General features: G+C 39.4%; 1 protein-coding gene across 3 annotated transcripts; it reads right to left on the bottom strand.

Annotated features, from left to right (window-relative positions):
- Positions 1-1,682: 1,682 nt before the first annotated feature.
- ppm1ab (protein phosphatase, Mg2+/Mn2+ dependent, 1Ab) lies at positions 1,683-20,936 on the bottom strand. 3 transcript variants are annotated; one of them, XM_065008821.1, is made up of 5 exons: positions 20,764-20,936; positions 19,572-19,630; positions 15,876-16,786; positions 12,148-12,265; positions 1,683-5,318 (listed from the first exon to the last, which is right to left on the bottom strand). In XM_065008821.1, exons 3-5 carry the CDS (start codon positions 16,761-16,763, stop codon positions 5,287-5,289), a joined length of 1,038 nt encoding a protein of 345 aa, XP_064864893.1. In that variant the 5' UTR covers positions 16,764-16,786; positions 19,572-19,630; positions 20,764-20,936; the 3' UTR covers positions 1,683-5,286. The 3 variants fall into 3 exon arrangements, with proteins under 3 accessions (XP_064864893.1, XP_029487412.1, XP_064864894.1); XM_029631552.2 differs by lacking the exon at positions 19,572-19,630; XM_065008822.1 differs by lacking the exon at positions 1,683-5,318 and having other exon boundaries at positions 11,436-12,265.
- Positions 20,937-22,112: the final 1,176 nt, after the last annotated feature.

Raw genomic sequence — 22,112 nt, 5'->3', positions numbered from 1 at the left:
ACATCGCCTCCTCATGGACTGCACCAGATTTGCCCGTCCTTGCTGTGAGATGTTACCCCACTCTTCCACCAAGGCACCTACAAGTTCCTGGACGTTTCTGGGGGGAATGGCCCTAGCCCTCACCCTCCGATCCAACAGGCCCCAGACGTGCTCAATAGGATTGGGATCCAAGCTCTTCGCTGGCCATGGCAGAACACTGACATTCCTGTCTTGCAGGAAATCATGCACAGAACGAGCAGTATGGCTCGTGGCATTGTCATGCTGGAGGGTCATGTCATGGTGAGCCTGCAGGAAGGGTACGACATGAGAGAGGAGGATGTCTTCCCTGTAACGCACAGTGTTGAGATTGCCTGCAATGACAACAAGCTCAGTCCGATGATGCTGTGACACACCGCCCCAGACCATGACAGACCCTCCACCTCCAAATCGATCCCGCACCAGAGTACAGGCCTCGGTGTAAAGCTCATTCCTTCGACGATAAATGCAAATTTGACCATCACCTCTGGTGAGACAAAACCGCAACTCGTCAGTGAAGAGCACTTTTTGCCAGTCCTGTCTGGTCCAGCGACAGTGGGCTTGTGCCCATAGGCGATGTTGTTGCTGGTGATGTAAGGCAGGTCCTCACCAGACAACAGACAACAAGCCCTCAGTCAAGTCTCTCTCAGCCTATTGCAGACAGTTTGAGCACTGATGGAGGGATTGTGCGTTCCTGGTGTAACTCAAGCTGTTGTTGCCATCCTGTACCTGTCCCGCAGGTGTGATGTTCGAATTTACTGATCCTGTGCAGGTGTTGTTACACGTGGTCTGCCACTGCGAGGACAATCAGCTGTCCATCCCGTCTCCCTGTAGCGCTGTCTTAGGCGTCTCACAGTACAAACATTGCAATTTATTGCCCTGGCCACATGTGCAGTCCTCATGCCTCCTTGCAGCATGCCTAAGGCACGTTCACGCAGATGAGCAGGGACCCTGGGCATCTTTCTTTTGGTGTTTTTCAGAGTCAGTAGAAAGGCCTCTTTAGTGTCCTAAGTTTTCATAACTAACATTAATTGCCTACCATCTGTAAGCTGTTAGTGTCTTAATAACCGTTCCACAGGTGCATGTTCATTAATTGTTTATGGTTCATTGAACAAGCATGGGAAACAGTGTTTAAACCCTTTACAATGAGTTAAATTGGCTGCCTTAGACAAGCAACCCAATTCTGATATTTCTTTCATGAATTGGTCTTTTGACCCATCTGACCAGCTCTGAAAAAGAGCTGATGTGATTGGTCAAAAGACCAGTTAGTGGAAAAAATGTCTGAATTGGGTTAGTGGAAAAAATGTCTGAATTGGGCTGCCTGTTAAAATGCAGGCAAAACACAGCCACGCTGACATCCCTGAGGAGTTTCTATTTTCTCCTGCAGCTCAGTTAGGATGGTTAGCCAGATCCTCACAGCATGGCCGCGGGAAGATGTTTTGGGTTAGTAGTGGTTATCAGGGGATGCTGCAGCACCACTACTTCCCTCGGCTAAGCCTCACAGTGCCAGGGTGACATGATACGCCATCCACAGATGAAATACCGTACCTGAATATTCCGTTTCTTGAAAAAAATGTGTAACCTCCCCTAATCTGTGTAAATTGGAAATGTATATTTATAACAAAGACAACATGGACACGACCAGCGCTATATTTGATCTCAGAATGTTCAGTAAATAACTTTATTTCAATCATAGCAAACATCTAAAAATGACATCACATTTGTCTACATTTCTGATATTTGGATATACAAGTTCAAATAAATCCTTCAAACTAACTTTTAAGACCTTGGAATGAGCTTTCTGAAAACATCACCATCTTACATATAAAGCTATAGACAACACAGTCTGTATAGATGGCAGGGGGAAGTCTTTTCAAATACATGTATTCCTTCATCTTACAAATGTTATGCATGTTCAATGAAAAGACAGTGCCTATTTCCTTTAGTGCTAAAAAGAGTTCATGACACAGAACCATTAATGGGTTTGTTCACTTACTTTTAGGCTGTTGTTTATTGACCCAGACAGATTTAAATACATAGTTGGGTATTTAGTTTGTTTCAGCAACCTCTGACTAGCGTTTTAGAATTTCCCAAAAACTACTGCTTTTCCTAGGTAAAGCATTATTCAACAAAAATATTTAACCAAAACGCATCCAATTGCTGTATCAAACACGACCTAACTGGAAGTATTGCTAACAGAGATTTGATTGGAGGAGAATGAAATCAGGCAGAAACTGCATTTAAGCAAATTCTTATGAAAAACAGATGTCTGAAGTACATTATATATGATATACTAAACCCAAATATTATATTATTACATACATTTAAATAATTATCCTAAAAGGTCTATGATGTTAAAAAAAAAAAAAAAAAATTTAAAAGTCTACTGGCACATAGCACTTTATGTCAAGTAAAATAATAAAATAACTTGAGATTGTAAATAAAAAAGAAATGCTTACTTATGTGCTAGTGGCTGGTCAGGAAGAACTCATTTTATTTTGGATTATGATAAGGAAAGAGTATTAATCTGTTTTCTGCATTTCTTATTCAAAAATGAATAACAGATCCCTTATAAAGAGTAGGAGAGGTGATCTGAAAGGCATAAGTGATCGTAGATCACTAGTCCTACTCAGAGACGGGGCTGTGATATTTCATGTATGTCCTCTGTTATTTGTGTAGTAGGCCTACTACTGTGGAGCCTGTGTTTTTTTTCAACCACTCCAAACAAGAAGGGAAAAATACATCTCTTATTATTATTATGCACAATGACAAAATGTTGCAGAGTGCACATACAGTATAAAAACTGTTTGGGTTGATTGACAACAGCCTAGAGAAGTGTAAAAAAAAAAAATCATACAAATGTGTAATTTTGGTGAAACTAACCCTGAACAATGCTGCAGTAGATGCGTACCAATCAAGACAGTTTTATTTAAGACAACAATAATAACAAAGAAAATAGCCTAATCAATTTCTTTCTTTGCATTAGTCGTGCTTTAAAAAATACATGTATATATTTTGTGTAACTGAGTGCATGGACAGTCTACTATGAGTGCGAATGCAGGATACATAAATTATATTAATAAATACATTACATGAAATTCAATGAGTTATTGCTCAGAGGCATGTATAGGCCAATATGCAGCTAGCCATGTTCTAAATGAGGTAGGCCTAATTGCAGTCATAACAACAATCCCTTTGCTACGCACTAGATAGAAACCTTGGGAATGTGGCACCATCATTGTGCTAGTTGGTACATAGGATAAAACATTGATATGACAGCTTCCAAGAGCAACCAATCCATTTACACCACAGATCTCCAAAAAACACTGGCCAGCTTCAATGCTACAACATTTGCAAAATGGGATAAACACTAATAGCTCAATGAGCATGGTCCCAAGAACCAATGGGCTGCGACAGAGCCAGAACACACGTGGGTAAAGCAGAGTTTTGAAAATGTGTCATACTCTGATCGGTTAGAGATGATCCAATCACCGATTTATTTTTAACAACACTCCTCATTTAGACATCACCACAAACGACGTCAAAGATGGCAGTCTCAGACTGAAGTATGCAGCAAATGATAAGGCAGCTGAAGAATTCTGATTTAGTCGTCAGGCAAAATATTGGTACCATTGACTTACATTGGATTTGTGCCACAAATGCTCAAAAGTTAGCATTTGGAAACAGTGGCCAGGTAAACAAAACTAAAGCATGGATAGCTGTCGAACCTTGTCCATAGACTGATCACAGGTTAAGGAAACCTATATAATTTTGTCATTTGGGCAAACTATCCCTTTAAGTTAAATGGAGCATTGTGTGTCACCTCTTTCTTATGCTTCTCATTTGAGAGTTTTGAGTAATGTCTGGCATTTTCCATGCACCAGTCTCACAGATGGAACTATGAGACAGATATTTCACCAGATATATAAATGTGAAGCATCCGCTTAGTGAGAGGAAGCCCAGTGGCAGGCAGTGGGAGAAGATGGAACTAAATGGATTTTGTCCGGCATTCTGCTAATTTTCTAATCGGTGAAACATTTGATCTCAATACAGTTTTCTGTTCCCAAAACTAGAATCTACAATGAACAGAGTGGACAAAGTTTTTTAGACTTTTACCATTTGCACAAATTTTTTTTAAAAAAAAAAGTGTTCTCGAAGGAGTGCAAAGACGAATTGAGTTATTGCACACGCGCACTTCACAGTGTAGGTGTTCCCTAACGGAAATACGCTAATTCATGCTAGAATGCGCCAATAGGATCTCGCTAGCTCATGCTTGGTTCTGCCCACTATGACTCATTTGTTCCCATTTGAAACGACGTGCTGTGGTCTACCTTGGTTTAGTTATAAAAAATCTTTGCCGGTATGCTCAGAACCAAAACATCATTACTCTACAATATACATGCATTCAGATGACAAGATATATGCTCAATCTGGTACAGTCCAGAAGTAGTCTGATTAATGAGACTGCTCAAAGTTCGACTTAATATAGAAATAATACTGAAAGAAAATGAGTTAACTTAAAATAAAAGATTTGGGAACCCCTGAGGTAGGCAACACAAATGTAAGCCAATGTTAAATCAGTGATGGAATTACAATCAATGTCAAACTGCAGTCTTGTAACACACAGGGCAGTTAAAGAACATTCCTCTTAGTCTGATCTGTGAGTCTTGCTCTGACCTGAATATGGGACTGGAATGGGAACAGGAACTGGTGAGTAAAGTGAAGGGAGAACATAAATTAAGGATCTGTTTCCAACTTTGTAAAGGCCAGGTGGTATATCTATGCGACTGACACTTCTCCCTCCCTGTGCCATCAACGCTCCCTCCGTTACTACTGCCTTTCTCAACTGCCTCGACACCTTGGCCTATCAGCTGTGGAAGACCATCGCCAAGTCAAGACCTGCCACTGCAAGAACCCTGCAAATCATGCCTGAAATGAAAGGCCTCTCTGAAAATGAGCTTTCCTGACAATGACCAAAACAAAGAAGTTAGAATAGCCTAAAGAATGAAACTAACATCCGTTTCTCACTGGTCAGCCAATTACAACTGCTCTTGGACATGACAGTCCTCCCATTTTTACCTGCCCTGCAGCATCCCTAAAGCCTGGGAGGTTTTATGATAAGCTGACTGTGATCAAAACCAACAAAGCCCCAGGTTCCGAAGGTATGCCATAGCAGATCCTCCAAGAATTTACCTGCGAGTTGAGCCAACCCATGTCTGACATCCTCAACATATCATTCCAGCAGGGGAATTCCTCTCCCAGTGGAGGACATCATGGTCGAGCCAATCCCAAAGATACACCCCCTGTCAGTCGACCAACAAAACAAAGGAGTAACAAAACCTTATATTTTGGGTTATGATAAAGACAGACAGTTGTGCTAAGCTCATCATACTCTTTAAGAACCAAAGGGTACATAACAAGAATTTAAATAACCGTCGAACAGCTTTCCAAATCCCAAACTGTAGCTTTAGATGCTCCCAGGCTATTTACTTATTTTTCTTTGTATTGTTAAAATAAGTCCCTTGTCTGCCCCGTCATCAATGTATTTATATAGGCCTATGCCATTTGTATGGTCATGGATTTCTGTTTGTTTTAGAATAGGGGTGTAAATTAACTTTGACTAAATCATGCAGGTGGGGGTTATTGTGTTCAGTGCAAAAACTAAACGCTATCAAGATAGAAACACAGTCTTTGCAACAGGTTGAAACTATTAACTTTGTTAAATCGTGCAGTTGGTACCATGCATGCCAATGTACTACACTTCATGAATATATATATAATTTTTACTTTAAGATTGGGGACCAAGACGTTCATTCAAAAGGTAAAGTAGCCAAATGATGCACAGTTGACGTCAAACTGGAGAGGAAATTACGTTTTTCATTATGGTTGCCTGACATGCAAAAGTTCAACTCAGTGTTTCCCCTAGGACTTTTTTCAGCAGTGGTGGCAAAGTTAGCGGGTGGTGGCCGTGGCCAATGGCGTGGTTTTAGAGGCCCTCCAATTAGCCGTGTTTTTAAACACATTTTCACCAATTCTACACATTTTGTCATGGGGCCCGAGAGAAAATGGACCGTTTTAAAGTTAATTTCCTAAAAATATACAAATGTTTTATACACATTTGTTCTTATGCTATCGGAGTGACTCAAACATTATAAGAAAATCAATGGGGGCCCCATTCCATGACATTATTTGAATTTTAGATTCTTCCTGACTGTCTAGTTATACTTTTGGTAATTGTTAGTTCTCAAAGATTATCTCATAAACAAATACACTGAGTGTACAAAACATTAGGAATCGCTTCCTAATATTGAGTTGCACCCCCTTTTGCCCTCAAAACATCCTCAATTCATCGGGGCATGGACTCTACAAGGTGTCAAAAGCGTTCCACACGGATGCTGGCCCATGTTGACCCCAATGCTCACCACAGTTGTGTCAAGTTGGCTGAATGTCCTTTGGGTGGTGGACCATTCTCAATACACACAGGAAACTGATGAGCGTGAAAAACCCAGCAGTGTTGCAGTTCTTGACACACTCAAACCGGTGCACATGGCACCTATTACCATACCATGTTCAAAAGCACTTACATATTTTGTCTTGCCTATTTACCCTCTGAATGGCACACACACAATCCATGTCTCAATTGCCTCGTCAGTGGAAAGAGCATGTTTTGTACAATTACTGTATATTGCTTCATTATATTTTCTACATACTTCATATCTCGCATTGGTCGTTTAAGTTAACACTGAAAATGTTCTAGCATCCCAAAATTATTTTCAAATAAAAATATTCTAGTATTTATTTTTTTGCAGTGGCGGCCAAGAATGCATATAGGGGAAACACTGATTTAACTTCAAAGCAAACCAGCAGACATACAGATACCAATGTAGAAATATAGCATCAGTCTCTGTGACACATTAAATAGCCTACGACATGTTATTGAAATGCTGAAGCTTCTTACAATATAGCCTACTTCAAAACCAAATGGTACATAGTTACAAAAGTAGATGGGGTGTTTGCTAAATCATCTTTCTTTTTTTCTGTGAGCGCTGAGTGATTTTGTTTTACGGAGTGGGGAAATGACATTGTGTGCTGGCACAGTGTGCAAATACTACTTTGTGAGCGATGATTGAGATTTCCAACCACTCTGCTCACATACTCTGATGCAGAGACATACAAATGGTATCCATGAGTTGCCTCTGGGTAAAAAAAAAAAAAGAAATGGCTTAATTGCCAACATCTTGAAATATCACCTAGAGAAAAAAAAGTGTTTGACAAACTTGTCATTCTTGTGCAAATAAAATGGATGACTAAGTCAAACATATATACATGCAGAACAAGGTAGCCTACTCCACACTAAGGCGAAGGAATGACACACTAGTGCATTCATTGTCTTAATAAGAAGTATAGGACAAGACACAGCCAAACACCTCTGATCAACCTTTCAGACATTGTAATATTTGTTTGTTCTAAGGTTGGCATATGTGGTATGTGAGGCAAGAATTTGTATTTTTGCTCCAGGAGGTGCCGATTCAAACCGCTAGGGGAACTTGATTTATTTTGTATTTTATCTGAAATAATAACTTGCTTTCATCAGGGAAGGGTTCTAAATTTGCAAAAATGTAATTAACTTAAGGTGAAAAAGTATATAAATACAGGGCACATCAAGTTGTGTTACCTTTTAGTAATAAATTGTGTTTGCTATTCAGTGAAAAAGCAAATTATTATTGCTCAAAATATTAGATCATTAATAAGGACATTTTAAAACAAGGCCCAACTTCACCAAAGAAAGTGAAGGCCCACTATTGAAAGAGTAATGCAACTATTTGTTTATGCTTGCTGTTATTTATTAAATCACTTAAAGCAATCTCTGGCCTAATATAGAGTGCCTATGGAAAGTTCTCAGACCCATGGACTTTTCCCACATTTCGTTACATCCTTATTATAAAATGGATTATATAAATCAAAATCCTCAGCAATCTCCACACAATACCCCATAATGACAAAGCGAAAACAGATTTTAGCAAATTCATTAAAGATTAAAAAACTGATATCACATTCACATTAGTAGTCAGACCCTTTACTCAGTACTTTGTTGAAGCACCTTTGGCAGAGATAACAGCCTTGAGTCTTCTTGGGTATGACGCAACAAGCTTGGCACACCAGTATTTGGGGAGTTTCTCCCATGCTTCTCTGCAGATAATCTCAATTTCTGTCACGTAGGAAAGGGAGCGTTGCTGCACAGCTATTGTCAGGTCTCAATTTCTTCAACCTCATGGCATGGTTTTTGCTCTGACATGCACTGTCAAATGTGGGACCTTATATAGACAGGTGCATGCCTTTCCAAACCATGTCCAATCAATTGAATTTACCACACATGGGCTCCAAGGATGATCATGGAAACAGGATGCAAAAAACCTGTTTTCGCTTTGTCATAATGGGGTATTGTGTTTAAATAAATTTTAGAATAAGGCTGTAATGTAACAAAATGTGGAAAAACTCAAGAGGTCTGAATACTCTCCGAAGGCACCGTATACTCTACACTTATCCAAACTGAAATTCGGACAATTAATTTAGAATTAAAAGCACATGCTTTTAAATGGAATTACTGGAGACTGAAAGCACAATTGTATTAAAAGTATTTGAGCAAATGTATGGCCATCAGAGGGCAGACATTAAAAGAGGGAGTTAAAAAGTTCATAGCTACATACATGTATGCCTGAGTTCAACAGCACTTGGCCCGAAGATAGTCAAAAATGGCAAAACTACATAGTAAGAAAAAGCTAGCTCCAAATTATGTTTTTGTAAGCATTTTCTTCTGGGAGTTTATTTTTAATTGACCTTCCTCAAATGACATGCTATGCTTTATAACATGATAATATGACAGCATGTAGGCTAAAATTAAGACTTCAGAATAGAGAGCCACAGGGAAAACCATACAGAACAATATTTGATTTCAAGAATTTCCCTGCCATCGAGTAGCCGTGCAGCTTTTAAAATAGCTGAGACACGCCTTTGGCGCATGAGAATGCGTACATACGCTACTTTTTGCATTTATTTGTAAATACCCTGTGTAATTAAATATCTGTACAGAGACTTTTGAATATGTGCTAGAGGGGAAAAACATGTGAATGCATGCATCCATAATGACATCCAGCATTACATTTATTATGAGGTCAGTAAGTAAGGTGGGGATGTTTGTAAAACATTCTTACATCTTAAAACCAAAGTTTAGCCTACTGTCTGTATTTAATGTTTTAATTGTGTTAAATTGAACGCAGTATAGGTGTCACAGAAGTTCAGTGATGCAGGCTCTATTATTGTTAAAGGATAAGATCACTTTTGTTTTTTTCACCAAATCTGTATTTTGGATGTAAATGACATGTTATAGAAGTACCCTGACACTTTTTTTTGCAATTTACTTGTTATTAAGAAACTTACGCCACCAGCGATATAATTTCTCATGCTCATTCAGCAATTGCAGGGACATGATAAAACATGAACAAAGGCTCCCACACCTAACGACTTGGTTTTTAAAATGATATGAGCAAAACGTATTCCACTTTACTTGGAATGGCAAGCCAGACAAAATTAAAGGCCTATTTATATAATGAATATTCAGAGGGCAGAAATGATTAAATATTAAAGCATTGGACCTCTCACTAAAGGCTTCAGTCATACAAAAACTATTCTTAAATCCAAACTGGTTCTCTAGTAGATTAGTAAGAAATAGTTCACCCAGAGTTCAATAACAGCCTTTTTCCCTTCATTCACATTACAACCTCTCACTTTCGGTTATTTGAAAATGAAATCTCCAAAATAATGCTATTTTTAAAACAAGCAATATAAAAAGATGGTTGAAATTTCAGCTTAATCCACCAGAAAAGACACACCAAATATTAGAACAAATATTATGGTTAAACTCAAATGTACTAATTGATATATATATATATATATATATATATATATATATATATATTTGGGGGGGAAATATATATATATATAATCTTTGTAAATTATATAATAAATAGGACTGGTGTAGTTGTCACACATGCAGTTAACAAACAATCTATGTAAATGTCTGCTCTATCCAAAATTACAAACAACTGATTGCAGCATTACCCCAAAAATGGAGGAGACAAGTTGGAAAGGGAGGAAGGTACAAAACTTGTCTGTCAGTCCTGCATTAAAGACCAAAATTGGCTAAAGAAAATTCTGATAAATAAAAGCATGTATCGGTTTAATTTATGGACAAAAAACATGGACAGCTGCGCCATACAGGTTTCAAAATAGCTTGGAGGAGATTTTCTATGTACCGATTCTATGGCACGTGGTCTATGAACTGATACACCAAATGACACCAGATTAAAAAGATAGTTTTTCAATGTAAATTATTATACAACAATTTTGCAACCAATAGAATGTTATATGTATGGGGGATACACAAATCGCAGCTCTGCAGATTTTGCTGCGAAGAGTCATCCATAATCATTAGATTACTTCTTTTGGTACTGCCCACATGGAGCTTGTTTTTGGTTGCAGGTTCAGGAATGGCAGAAAAATTGCAACATTTAATTGGAGCCAACTCTGCAAATAGCACTGCTGGGTGTTTGAAAAGTCAGAGTCAATAGTCCTTTCTCTTTGCTTATTTGAGCTGTTCTTACCATAAATGTGGTCTTTTACCAAATAGGGCTATCTTCTGTACACCACCCCTCCCTTGTCACAACACAACTGACTGGCTCAATCGCATTAAGAAGGAAAGAAATTCCACAAATGAACAAGGCACACCTGTTAATTGAAATGCACTACCTTATGAAGTTGGTTGAGAGAATACCAAGAGTGTGCAAAGCTGTCATCAAAGCAGAGAGAGGGTGGCTACTTCGAAGAATATAAAATTGATTTTGAATCGTTTAACACTTTTTTGGTTCGTACATGATTCCATGTGTTATTTCATAGTTTTGATGTCTTCACTATTATTCTACAATGTAGAAAATAGCACAAAAAAATAAAAACCCTTGAATGAGTAGGTGTGTACTGGTACTGTATATATTTACAAAAAATATATATGGGGGATTGGAAATTTTGCAGACAATTACATTGCTAGAAACCACAATATATCTGCAATATTAAAGCAGTAAAGTGACTATGCGCAACATTACATTCTCCAGCGATACTTCTCTGTGTAGCCCGCACATGCGCACACGGAAAAGTATAGCTCGAGTCACACAACATGGAATATAACGTTGCGGATACATTTCGGAATGATACAATTGCATGTGTATAACATCTAAAGACCTGCATCACTATACGGCGTCACTTTTAAAAGGACGTATTTAGGTGTTTTTGGAGCCTTTGTTCATGTTTTATCATGCCCCTACAACTGCTGAACAAACATGAGGAAGTATAATCGCTGGTGGGACATGTCACTCAAAACCAAATGAATTTATTTTATAGTGTCTCAGCGCTTTTTTAACATTAACATACATCCAAAACACAGATTTGGTTAAAAAAATATATTTTAAAAAGTGAACCTTTGTTCATGTATGTAGTAATATAATCTGCCCAGTAGATGGCAAGGTTTACACATATTCAAAGCACAGGTAATCTAGATTCTTAACATGTTTATATGTAGATCAGAATGGTCCTTTCCTACCTATTTCAGAAACAATGGCCAAAAAAATCTGTTGGATTTATATGATCCTGGAATGCAAAATAAGGGATTACAGAATCCGTATCATTCTGATCAAGATTAAATGTTTTGAAAAAACGGGTCCAGAAGATACAATATTGAGCTTGCTTCATTGGAAAAGCTGTGAGAAAAAATACATTTTGACAATGAATATGATTTTATATATATATGTATACATGTTAAGCATTCTAAAGTTAACATTTGCTAAATTTCCCTTGAGGACATTTTAAGTCCAGGATAAACCATATTAAGAAGTATGTTGCCTATAAAGACACTCACTCAAGTGCCTTCACACTTAAAATTGGGGTTCTGTGAGTACTTTTATATTTAGTTTCTGTTTTGGTAAGTAATAAGTACTACCATAAGTTTACGCAACAACATTTACATTTCGGTGTCTCGCTCTTTTGAAATGTGTAACATAACTCATTTCTTTTTAGATGCTCCACCTTCTACCCTGCTCTGCAGGTACTTATCCAGCTCTGCCTGTCTCTTCACAGCTTCTTGCGAGATCTTGGGAGCACCTGGGAAACACACCAGCACCACACTCATGTTGTCCCGGCTTCCCTGTTCAGAGAGGAGAGTTGAGCAGAGGAAATGCAAGTTACGCATTTTGCCATAAAACATGCTTTTGTAAAAACTCTTAAATTATGCTTATTTGAGTGGATTTACATGGACATACTGTATGTAGCGTGAACAAAATCACAAGACGTCTCTTGAATGCTTTCAATTGACCCTTCTCCAAGCACCGCCCCAGAATTTTGGGCAGCCAACCGTAGCGCTCTAAAGGATATCAACGACTGACACCTCAGACAAGCTCACATTTCGATGGCATGAAAGCCAGAAGGGCTATGGCAAAAAAAAAAATCCTAAAAAAATTTACGTTTGAATTGCTAAATAATTTAACAGTGCACCAGGAGTACTTGCTACTGTGATTCTTGAAAAGCAGAGCCTGTAGAGAGTATTGTTTTCAAATCTGAAATTATAAATTTGTTACATTTATTTGCTAGCTCAGCTGGTCTCATTGACAACATGTTGATACGCTAGTTAGCTAGCCACGTAATTTAACTTGTTTTCTCAAAATGTTAGCGAAGTAAGCAATGTTATGAATACAACTCCCATCTGCTATCGCCATCACAACACGATTTGAGAGCACTAGTTTAGCTCCAAAAGTGGTTATAGCTTTGACTGAATGTTTACAGCGAATTGTGAAGCCATTCAGTGCCAAGTTACACTACAAACATAATTTTAAGTTACCGTGAAGCAACTTTAATGACAGTCCACCACAACTTACCAAATACTTTCCTGATTAGAAAGGGGTAGTCTGAGTTTAATTTATTTGTGTATTAGAAGTACTGTTTCACCAGTGCTTGAATGGGGAAAATGTTGTCCGAGGTTGCAAGGGGGGCGGGCCTTAGCGAAGGGTCAATTAGTAACTCTAGAATGTAATAAATTCAAGGCATATATGAAATATAAAGCACATTACATTTTCTAACAGTTCATTCAAAACGTCAGGCAAACACCAAGCCAATATTTTTAAGTTGAATTTATGTGGAGAGGAGTGCACATTTAAATAAAAAAGGACATAGAATTGGGATTGAAAGCAGGGTTAACACGCCTACTCTCGCGACAAATGCCATCGGATCTTTAGTGAAGAGTGGAGGGCCCGCCAACACTACTTCCAACAGCAGTGGGTCCCGTCCTAGGATTGACCAGGCCCAACACTGCTTAGTTTAGAGGCAAGACAGCAGTGGGATGCAGGGTGGTATGGCTGCTGGACATCTAATTTGATATCTGATTTTAAAAGTATTGAAATTGAAGCTGGCAAACACTTTAATGTATCTTGATAGCTGTGTGAGGTACCACTAGCTATCTGTGCTTGACTGTCTGGCTGATTTACAATCATTATTTAACTGAGCCATTTACACTGAACAAAAATATAAACGCAACATGTAAAGTGTTGGTCCCATGTTTCATGAGCTGAAATAAAAGATTCCAGAAATATTCCATATGCACAAAAAGCATATTTCTCTCAAATGTAGTGCACAAATTTGTCTACATCCCTGTTAGTGAGCATGTCTTTGCCAAGATAATCCATCCACCTGATAGGTGTGGCATATCAAGAAACTGATTCAACCGTATGATCATTACACAAGTGCATCTTGTGCTGGGGACAATAAAAGGCCACTAAAATGTGCAGTTTTATCACACAACACAATGCCACAGATGTCTCAAGTAGAGGGAGTGTGCAATTGGCATGGTGAATGCAGGAATGTCCACCAGAGCTGTTGCCAGAGAATTGAATGTTAATTTCCCTACCATAAGCCGCCTCCAACATTGTTTTAGAGAATTTAGCAGTACGTCCAACCGGCCTCACAACCGCAGACCAGGTGTGTGGGTGAGCGGTTTGATGATGTCAACGTTGTGAACAGCATGCCCCATGGTGGAGATGGGGTTATGGTATGGGCAGGCATAAGCTATGGACAACGAACACAATTGCATTTTATCAATGGCAATTTGAATGCACAGAGATACTGTGACAAGATCCTGAGGCCCATTGTGAGGACAATTTTTTAGATGCATATCTGTATTCCCAGTCATGTGAAACACATAGATTAGGGCATAATGAATTTATTTCAATTGACTGATTTCCTTATATGAACCGTAACTCAGTAAATTATTTGAAATTGTTCCATGTTGCGTTTATATTTTTGCTCAGTATACTAAAAAACAATACAGTCTGCAGCAAATCACAAAGTTGTTTTGTAGTCTAGTCACTAAACCTCGAGTCGAGTCCCAAGTCCCCTGTGCTCGAGTCACGAGTCCCTATGGTTAAGTCCGAGTCGAGTCCAAGTCTTCGTCACCAATGGTTGAGTCACGAGTCCCTATGGCTGAAGTCCAGTCCCAGTGCTCGAGTCCTGGTCCAAGTGCTCAAGTCTGAGTGACTTGGTCTGAGTTTTGAAGTTCGACGTGGTCCCGGTCTCTTCTATTTTTCTGTTACATATTTGACATTGCGCCACAATCTTTGCACCATCGGTTGAAAAACTTTTGAAAGCTAAACTAATGATTTGGCATGCTTTAGACATATTTGGCATTTTGGTTACTGCTGTTTTTTTGCTCGCTCGTACTGCCGTGTTGCTGTCTCGATGCTCGTCTGTTGCTAGATTCGCTCCTCTATTGATTTGGCTCGGATTTGGTATAAGAAATCTACCAGAACTTACTAGTATCCGGCTGGTGGGAAGATTTTCATGAAAGCATTGAAGTAACGCAAATATTTTTCTCCTGCTGGCCAATGGTCATAATTGCCTGCAATATGCAATAGCTTATGAAACAAATACGTCCTTCATACACAAGCTCACACACATTTAATTTTTTATATAATGTTGAAGTTATGTCAAATCAATAATGATGTTTTGAAGGGATGAATGGTATCTAAACAGAATTGGCTATTGCTCCTGTTAGATTTACCAGATTACTATTTACATTAATTGTAACATGCTATCAGCTACTTTTTTTGTAATCGGCAACTGATATGTGTGTTTTTTAATGCAGAGGGAAAACTAACAGGAGTCCTGTCAGAAACTGTCTATGGTATGCAGGTGGGAAATTGGGAGGGTAGAGTGAGACAACAAATTCAAAGACAGCCTACTTTTCTATACTCAAGGGAGGAGAGAGACAGACTGTTGTTTTACTATTAAACTCAATACTATTGTTTTCAATTTAGTAAAACAGTTTGTATTTCTTAACCAGGCAAAGATATATAGTAGGCTGGTGCCTGGTGGTTGCGGGAAGCAAAAGAGTAGCTTGCGCGATGTGTAGCTTTTGATCGAAGGCGGAGCGAAGCCTGCCTGTCTGCAAACACACATTGCTTGCTTGCCCCACAGCTCACCAACTGAATTGGGCTGTGTGTCGCGCATCCTTCCCACTGCTAGAGAACAGAACCCTCACTCCACCCAGTAGTGCTAATATTCTGCTTATCATAGTAGCCTATCCAGTTCAAGTGCAAATACAAGTGACAAGAAGTCATAAAAATCCAGGAAAACTCTTGGACTCGAGTTGGCCCATAGTGTTCCATCTCTGGGAAATATGCTGTAGTAGCCAATTCAACAGCAAAGCACACTTAAGTAGACTATTCAAATCTCCTCTCCATTGTAAAATCTTATCTAGCTGACCTTACCTTGTATAAACATGTGTCAACAATCTCATTGCACACTCTCTCCAAGTCCTCTGTCACCTCTAGACGTAAACGCACAAAGTCACATAGCTCCTCATTGGCCATCACGTCCCAGATGCCATCACACGCCAAAACAACAAACTCATCCTCCGCCTCAGATCTTTCAATCTCATACACCTCTGGCTCAGGCGACACAAGCTGCTCTGTGGGGCCCTTGCCATGTACACATTTATAGTCAAAGTCACCAAGGGCCCGAGACACAGCTAGCGAGCCATTAACACGTTGAATCATGACAGAGCCACCGGCATTCTGGATGCGCTCCTTTTCCAATGGATTGCTGGGCTTGTGATCCAGCGTAAAGAAATGGACCCGGCCTCCCCTGCTGAGGAGTGCCCGTGAGTCACCACAATTAATGAAGTACATGTGGCGGGGTGAGATCATGACTCCCACTGCAGTAGAGCCGCTGCGGTCCGCACCATGCTTACGCTCCGAGATAACTCGCATCTGCTCATCAATCTGCAGGAAGCCAGTGCGAATGCCACTCTTCACACTCTCCACTGATGGCTCGGGTCCATGCCTGTCCAGAATTGCCCTGCCCCCCTCTTCTCCACCTCCTGGTCCTGCACCCCCACCCCTGAAATCTGGGTTGCTGGTGATGTGCTCTAGCAAGTGCTCGCAGCAGTAGCGGGCCACCTGAGAGCCAGCATGGCCATCATACACGGCAAAAAAGGACCAGGGGTTGAGGCCATGGGGCAGGCCAATGACAGCCGTGTGTGTATCCTCCATCTCTACCCGCCAGCCCTGCATGCTGCTCAGGCCATATCGTAGGCCGTTTCCTTCTCCGTGGGCATTGAACTTCTCCATCTTTGGCTTGTCCAAAAATGCCCCCATTTCTTTTTTTGGGTAGCTTTATCCTATAAAATGACAACAAGAAAAATGTGCTAATCAATTAAGTTGCCTTTGCAGAACAATCAAAAAAATTTAAGTGATCATGTTTGTAACTATTTCTTTCCTATGACTGTCTAGGCCAGAGGACAGATTTACTTTTGTGGTAGCACAAACATTATTTCTTCTTTGCCTAGAAGGCAATTACTGCTGAGCAGAAATTTGTCAGTAAACATCTGTCTAACGATTAACATGCAGTAAACTAAGCATGTAATAGTTTTGATGTGTGCGCAATGTTAATGCACAGCACAATCACATTCTTCTCTTACTACTGACAACGGTCTGTAAATCAAACATTCAATTGAACACTGTCATTCCACGTTCACGCAGTCTGATTAAACAGGCTGTAATACAAAATTAATCGGTACAGTATATACAGCCTGAAACGAATGCCTGCAAAATCATATAAATGTTTCTTACAAGCCAGAATGTTGAATAAAATGACATTTAAACGTACTCTTCTGGTTGACTTTGCGGTTTGCCCTTCAACTGCCCAAAATGTTTGACAAAATATTCACAGGAAAGTATTGTATAGTTTTATATTGGATATTTGTTTTCCTCTCGCCAATAGATATTGAACCAAGCATGCCATGACAATAGTATATTCTGATTCAGGGGAGGCTGGAGAACAATCCACACATTTTTTGTTTTGAATTGAAAAACATTTTGAAGATTGAAAAAGGTTGATTGTTCTCCATCCTCTCCTGATTCAGAATATACCATTTTCATTGTCTTGTCATGCTTGGTTCAAAAGCTATTAATTATAGAACCAAATATCAAACATTAAACTTTCTCTCATCAATAGCTAGTGAACCAAGCATGTCATGGCAATGAAAATTGTATATTCTGAATCTCTTCATATTTATACATTTTTTAAATAAAAAAGTCTGGATTGTTCACCATCCTCCCGATTCAGAATATACCTTTTTCATTATCATGGCATGCATGGTTCAATAGTTATAGATGGGTTAGCTGACAACATCACGAAAATGATGTGTGTGTTTCCAAGGGGCAGAAGTCAGCATGTTGTGATTCTGGATGGCCAGATTGCTAGCAAGAATGACAAGAAACTGCCATGTGGGGAATCGTATATTTAAAAAAAAAAAAACATTATTTAACTAGGCAAATCAGTTAAGAACGAATTCTTATGACGACCTACACCGGCCAAACTTGGACGACGCTGGGCCAATTGTGCGCCGCCCTATGGGACTCCCAATCATGGCCGGTTGTGATATAGACCTGGATTCGAATCAGGGTGTCTGGAGTGACGCCTCTAGCACTGAGATGCAGTGCCTTAGACTGCTGCGCCACTCGGCTTGATTAATCTTGTTATTGATAGCATGTCTTGTTTTGAGGTGTCTTGACTGATTTCAGGTCAATGCAAATATGGCTAAAATTCACTAGCTAGCTAACCAAAACCTGTAATGATGTACACTACATGACCAAAAGTATGTGGACACCTGCTAGCCGAACATCTCATTTCAAAATCATGGGCATTAATATTGAGTTGGTCCCCCCTTTGCTGCCATAATAGCCTCCACTCTTCTGGGAAGGCTTTCCACTAGATGTTGGAACATTGCTGCGGGGACTTGCTTCCATTCAGCAACAAGAGCATCAGTAAGATCGGGCACTGATGTTGGGCAATTAGGCCTGGCTTGCAGCCGGCGTTCCAATTCATCCCAAAGGCGTTCGATGGGGATGAGGTCAGGGAACTGTGCAGGCCAGTCTAATTCTTCCACACCGACCTCGACAAACCATTTCTGTATGGACCTTACTTTGTGCACAGGGACATTGTCATGCTGAAACAGGAAAGGGCCTTCCCCAAACTGTGCCACAAAGTTGGAAGTACAGAGTAGTCAAGAATGTCATTGTATGCTGTAGCGTTAAGATTTCCCTTCACTGGAACTAAGGGGCCTAAAGGGAACCATGAAAAACAGACCATTATTCCTCCTCAACCAAATTTTAGTTGGCACTATGCATTGAGGCAGATAGAGTTCTCCTGGCATCCACCAAACCCAGATTAATCCGTCGAACTGCCAGATGGTGAGGTATGAGTCACTGCTCCAGAGTCCAATGGCGGCGACCTTTACACCACTACAGCCGAAGCTTGGCATTGTGATCTTAGGCTTGTGTGCTTCTGCTTGGCCATGGAAACCAATTTCATGAAGCTCCCGACTAACAGTTATTGTGCAGACGTTGCTTCCAAAGGCATTTTGGTGAATGTTGCAACCAAGGACAGACGAGTTTTACGCGTTACAACACTCGACCGGTCCTGTTCTGTGAGTTTGTGTGGCGCTCCTAGACGTTTCCACTTCACAATAACAGCACTTAACGTTGACCAGGGCAGCTCTAGCAGGGCAGAAATTTGACAAACTGACTTGTTGGAAAGGTGGCATCCTATTATAGTGCCAAGTTGAAAGTCACTGAGCTCCAGTAAGGCCATTCTACTGCCAATGTTTGTCTTTGGAGATTGCATGGCTGTGGGCTTGATTTTATACAGGGTTTGGCAGAAATAGCCGAATCCTCTAATTTGAAGGGGTGTCCACATAGCTTTGTTAATATAGTGTATTTGAGAGACAAGTGCTCATTGTGCAAATGTATTTATGTTTTCAATAATTGGAGACTAAATAAAGCTCACATGTTGTCAACAATCTAAGCCAACCCCATCTGTTTTGCCCCATAGTTGCAAATGGCTCAGTTTTGTTGCTAAACAACCAACATGTCTATGGACAAGAGAAAAAATACTAACTTTACCTGGGTGCTGAACCAACCATATACAGTGGGGGTCAAGAACTTCAGGAAACGTATGATCTCTGTAATTGCAAACAAAGGTTTCTGTACCAAAAGTTCTGATTTTCTGATGTATCAAATACTTATGTCATGCAATAAAATGCTAATTAATTACTTTAAAATAATACAATGTGATTTTCTGGATTTTTGTTTTAGATTCCGTCTCTCGCAGTTGAAGTGTACCTATGATAAAAATTACAGACCTCTAGATACTTTGTAAGTAGGAAAACCTGCAAAATCGGCAGTGTATCAAATACTTGTTCTCCCCATTGTACCTACTGGCTCTCTAAAAAGTCAGGTAAACAATACTTTCCAGTAGATATTTTGTCTCAATTTTCAAGCAGCTGAAGGACAAACTGCACAGACCATTGGTAGAGAAAGTTTAAACGTAATTGTATTCAAAATGATGTCTTGTAAGGGACATTAACACGATTTTGCAGGCATATGTTTCAGGCTGTGTATAACTGTGTATAACAGCCTGTTTAATCAGACTACGTTCACAGCATCCTGAATGCACCGCTAGATAGGTGGAGGTTGATGGGAGATGGGTGGGATAAATGGATGAAGGGAAGTTGGAGGGATTTATGGATAAAAACGGGTTATACATGTTTATGGATGTCAGGTTTGAGGGGTTAATGGATGGATAGAGATTGGAGGGTTATGCTTGATGGATGACACAGCTTCAGCATACAGTTTAATAAGTAGCTAGCTATGATATTAAAACTGAATAACATAATATAGGCCTAGCATACACCTAGTGGTGTGTTCTTGATGAAACAAACATACTGATGATGTAATGCACAGCTTCAAATCAAGTTAAAAGTAACGTAGTTAGCGAACGTTAGCTAGCTAATGTTGCTCTCATCATGACTTGTAATGTATTGATAATTAAGTACCTAGCTTTGAGACGATTTCGAATGCATTTTGCCCCACTGCTAAGTAGCTCGCTAGCTACATTTAACTCTTGCATGGAAATATTACATCACAAGCTCTGTTTTGTCACAACGCCCCTAGCTAGCTCTAGCTAGCCGGTTAGCTAGCTATCTGACGTAAGTTAGTAACCTTACGTTGTAAGGTAGAGCTAGCAAGCTACCTTGGTTGGCATGCAACAACAAAGATGCTGCGTAACGCTAACTAAAATGAACTAGCTACTTACCAAATCCTCTAGTACCTATAGCTATAACGTTAGTGAACTCTGGCAGGTAAACAAACTGCTAACTTATTGGTTAAAAAGCTAGCTAAAGTATAATCTGGAAAAACAGATAGTAGTGGAATACTGTGAATGAAACGCGACGTCAGTGCCTTGACCACCGTCAAGTGAGTAGCTTTAGCGACGAGGGGCAATAGGGCGGTTCGTCTTCAGAATAAAAGTCCCACATCGAACCCAATGACGTGTAACCCATTGTCTTACGTCAGATAACCTGCACTGAGAAGGCTTATGACTCATTTTGCTGCATCTTTATTGGCATTGTATTCATGTAAGAGAACTGTGTCAAGACATCAGTAGATTTAGAATTGAACACATTTAGGAATATCTTACACTATTGTGGAGAGGTGTACTGCTTGGATTCTTTACCTATGATATAAATAAGATGAAACATTTTTATGCAATTCATTTTATTATGCTTTTGGCCAAATTTCATTTACACAAATGTAAATTTACAAACAAAAAAAAACACATTTTCTTACCTTACAAAAATGTATTGAACTGTATTTTAAGACAATTAAATTACTCTACTAACAAAAAAGCTGTTAGAATTATAAGGTTCTTGTGTAATGTGATATTGTACCCCCTAGCCCAATTGTCCATTGTATATTACTCATATATACTTGTGTTCCCACATGTACTTCCTGTATTGATTTGTTGTTAATAAAAAAATAAATGACTAATTTAATCAATATACACTGATTCACTTTTAATAAATAATTCATAAAAATTAAAGGCATGTAAAATAAATAAAAACATTTTAAGACCAATAATGAAAAATACAATGTTGAAACTGGTATGTTCAGAATATTGGCCTGTAAATGAAAAAAAAGTGCTTTGTAAAGTAGCATTCAAAGTACTCAGTAGAGTCTGTACAACAGATACATGCATGATTTGAATGGGTGATCATGTTGCCAAGGAAACGGGTTGCCTCCATTCGAATGCAAAATCTATCATTTGCATTCTGGAAAATCTGAAGAAAGATTTAGAATAGCTGCCAGTGGGCAGCTGGAAGCTGTAGTTGGAGAAGGCTACTGTGGTCCAGTGTGCCAGCTCACAATCATGTGGAGGAGGCTACAGCGTATCTCAAGGGAATTATTATGTGGAATATAATCAACGGACATAGGGGTTGATTCATTTCACGCAAATCAAGTCTGACATTTTTAAGTGGAAATTACAAGCTTTATAAATCCTTGAATACACTACAAGTTAGCCTAGCGTTGGTGCTCCTACAAACAGCCTACTACAGTATAGGCTAGTGGATCTATGAAATCATGGTTGGCTTAGACTCAAAATAA

This window comes from Oncorhynchus nerka, linkage group LG24 (genome assembly GCF_034236695.1).
Source record: "Oncorhynchus nerka isolate Pitt River linkage group LG24, Oner_Uvic_2.0, whole genome shotgun sequence".
Classification (NCBI taxonomy): Eukaryota; Metazoa; Chordata; class Actinopteri; order Salmoniformes; family Salmonidae; genus Oncorhynchus; species Oncorhynchus nerka.
Note: the sequence above shows the minus strand (reverse complement) of the source record. Positions and strands in the feature narration are given on the sequence as shown.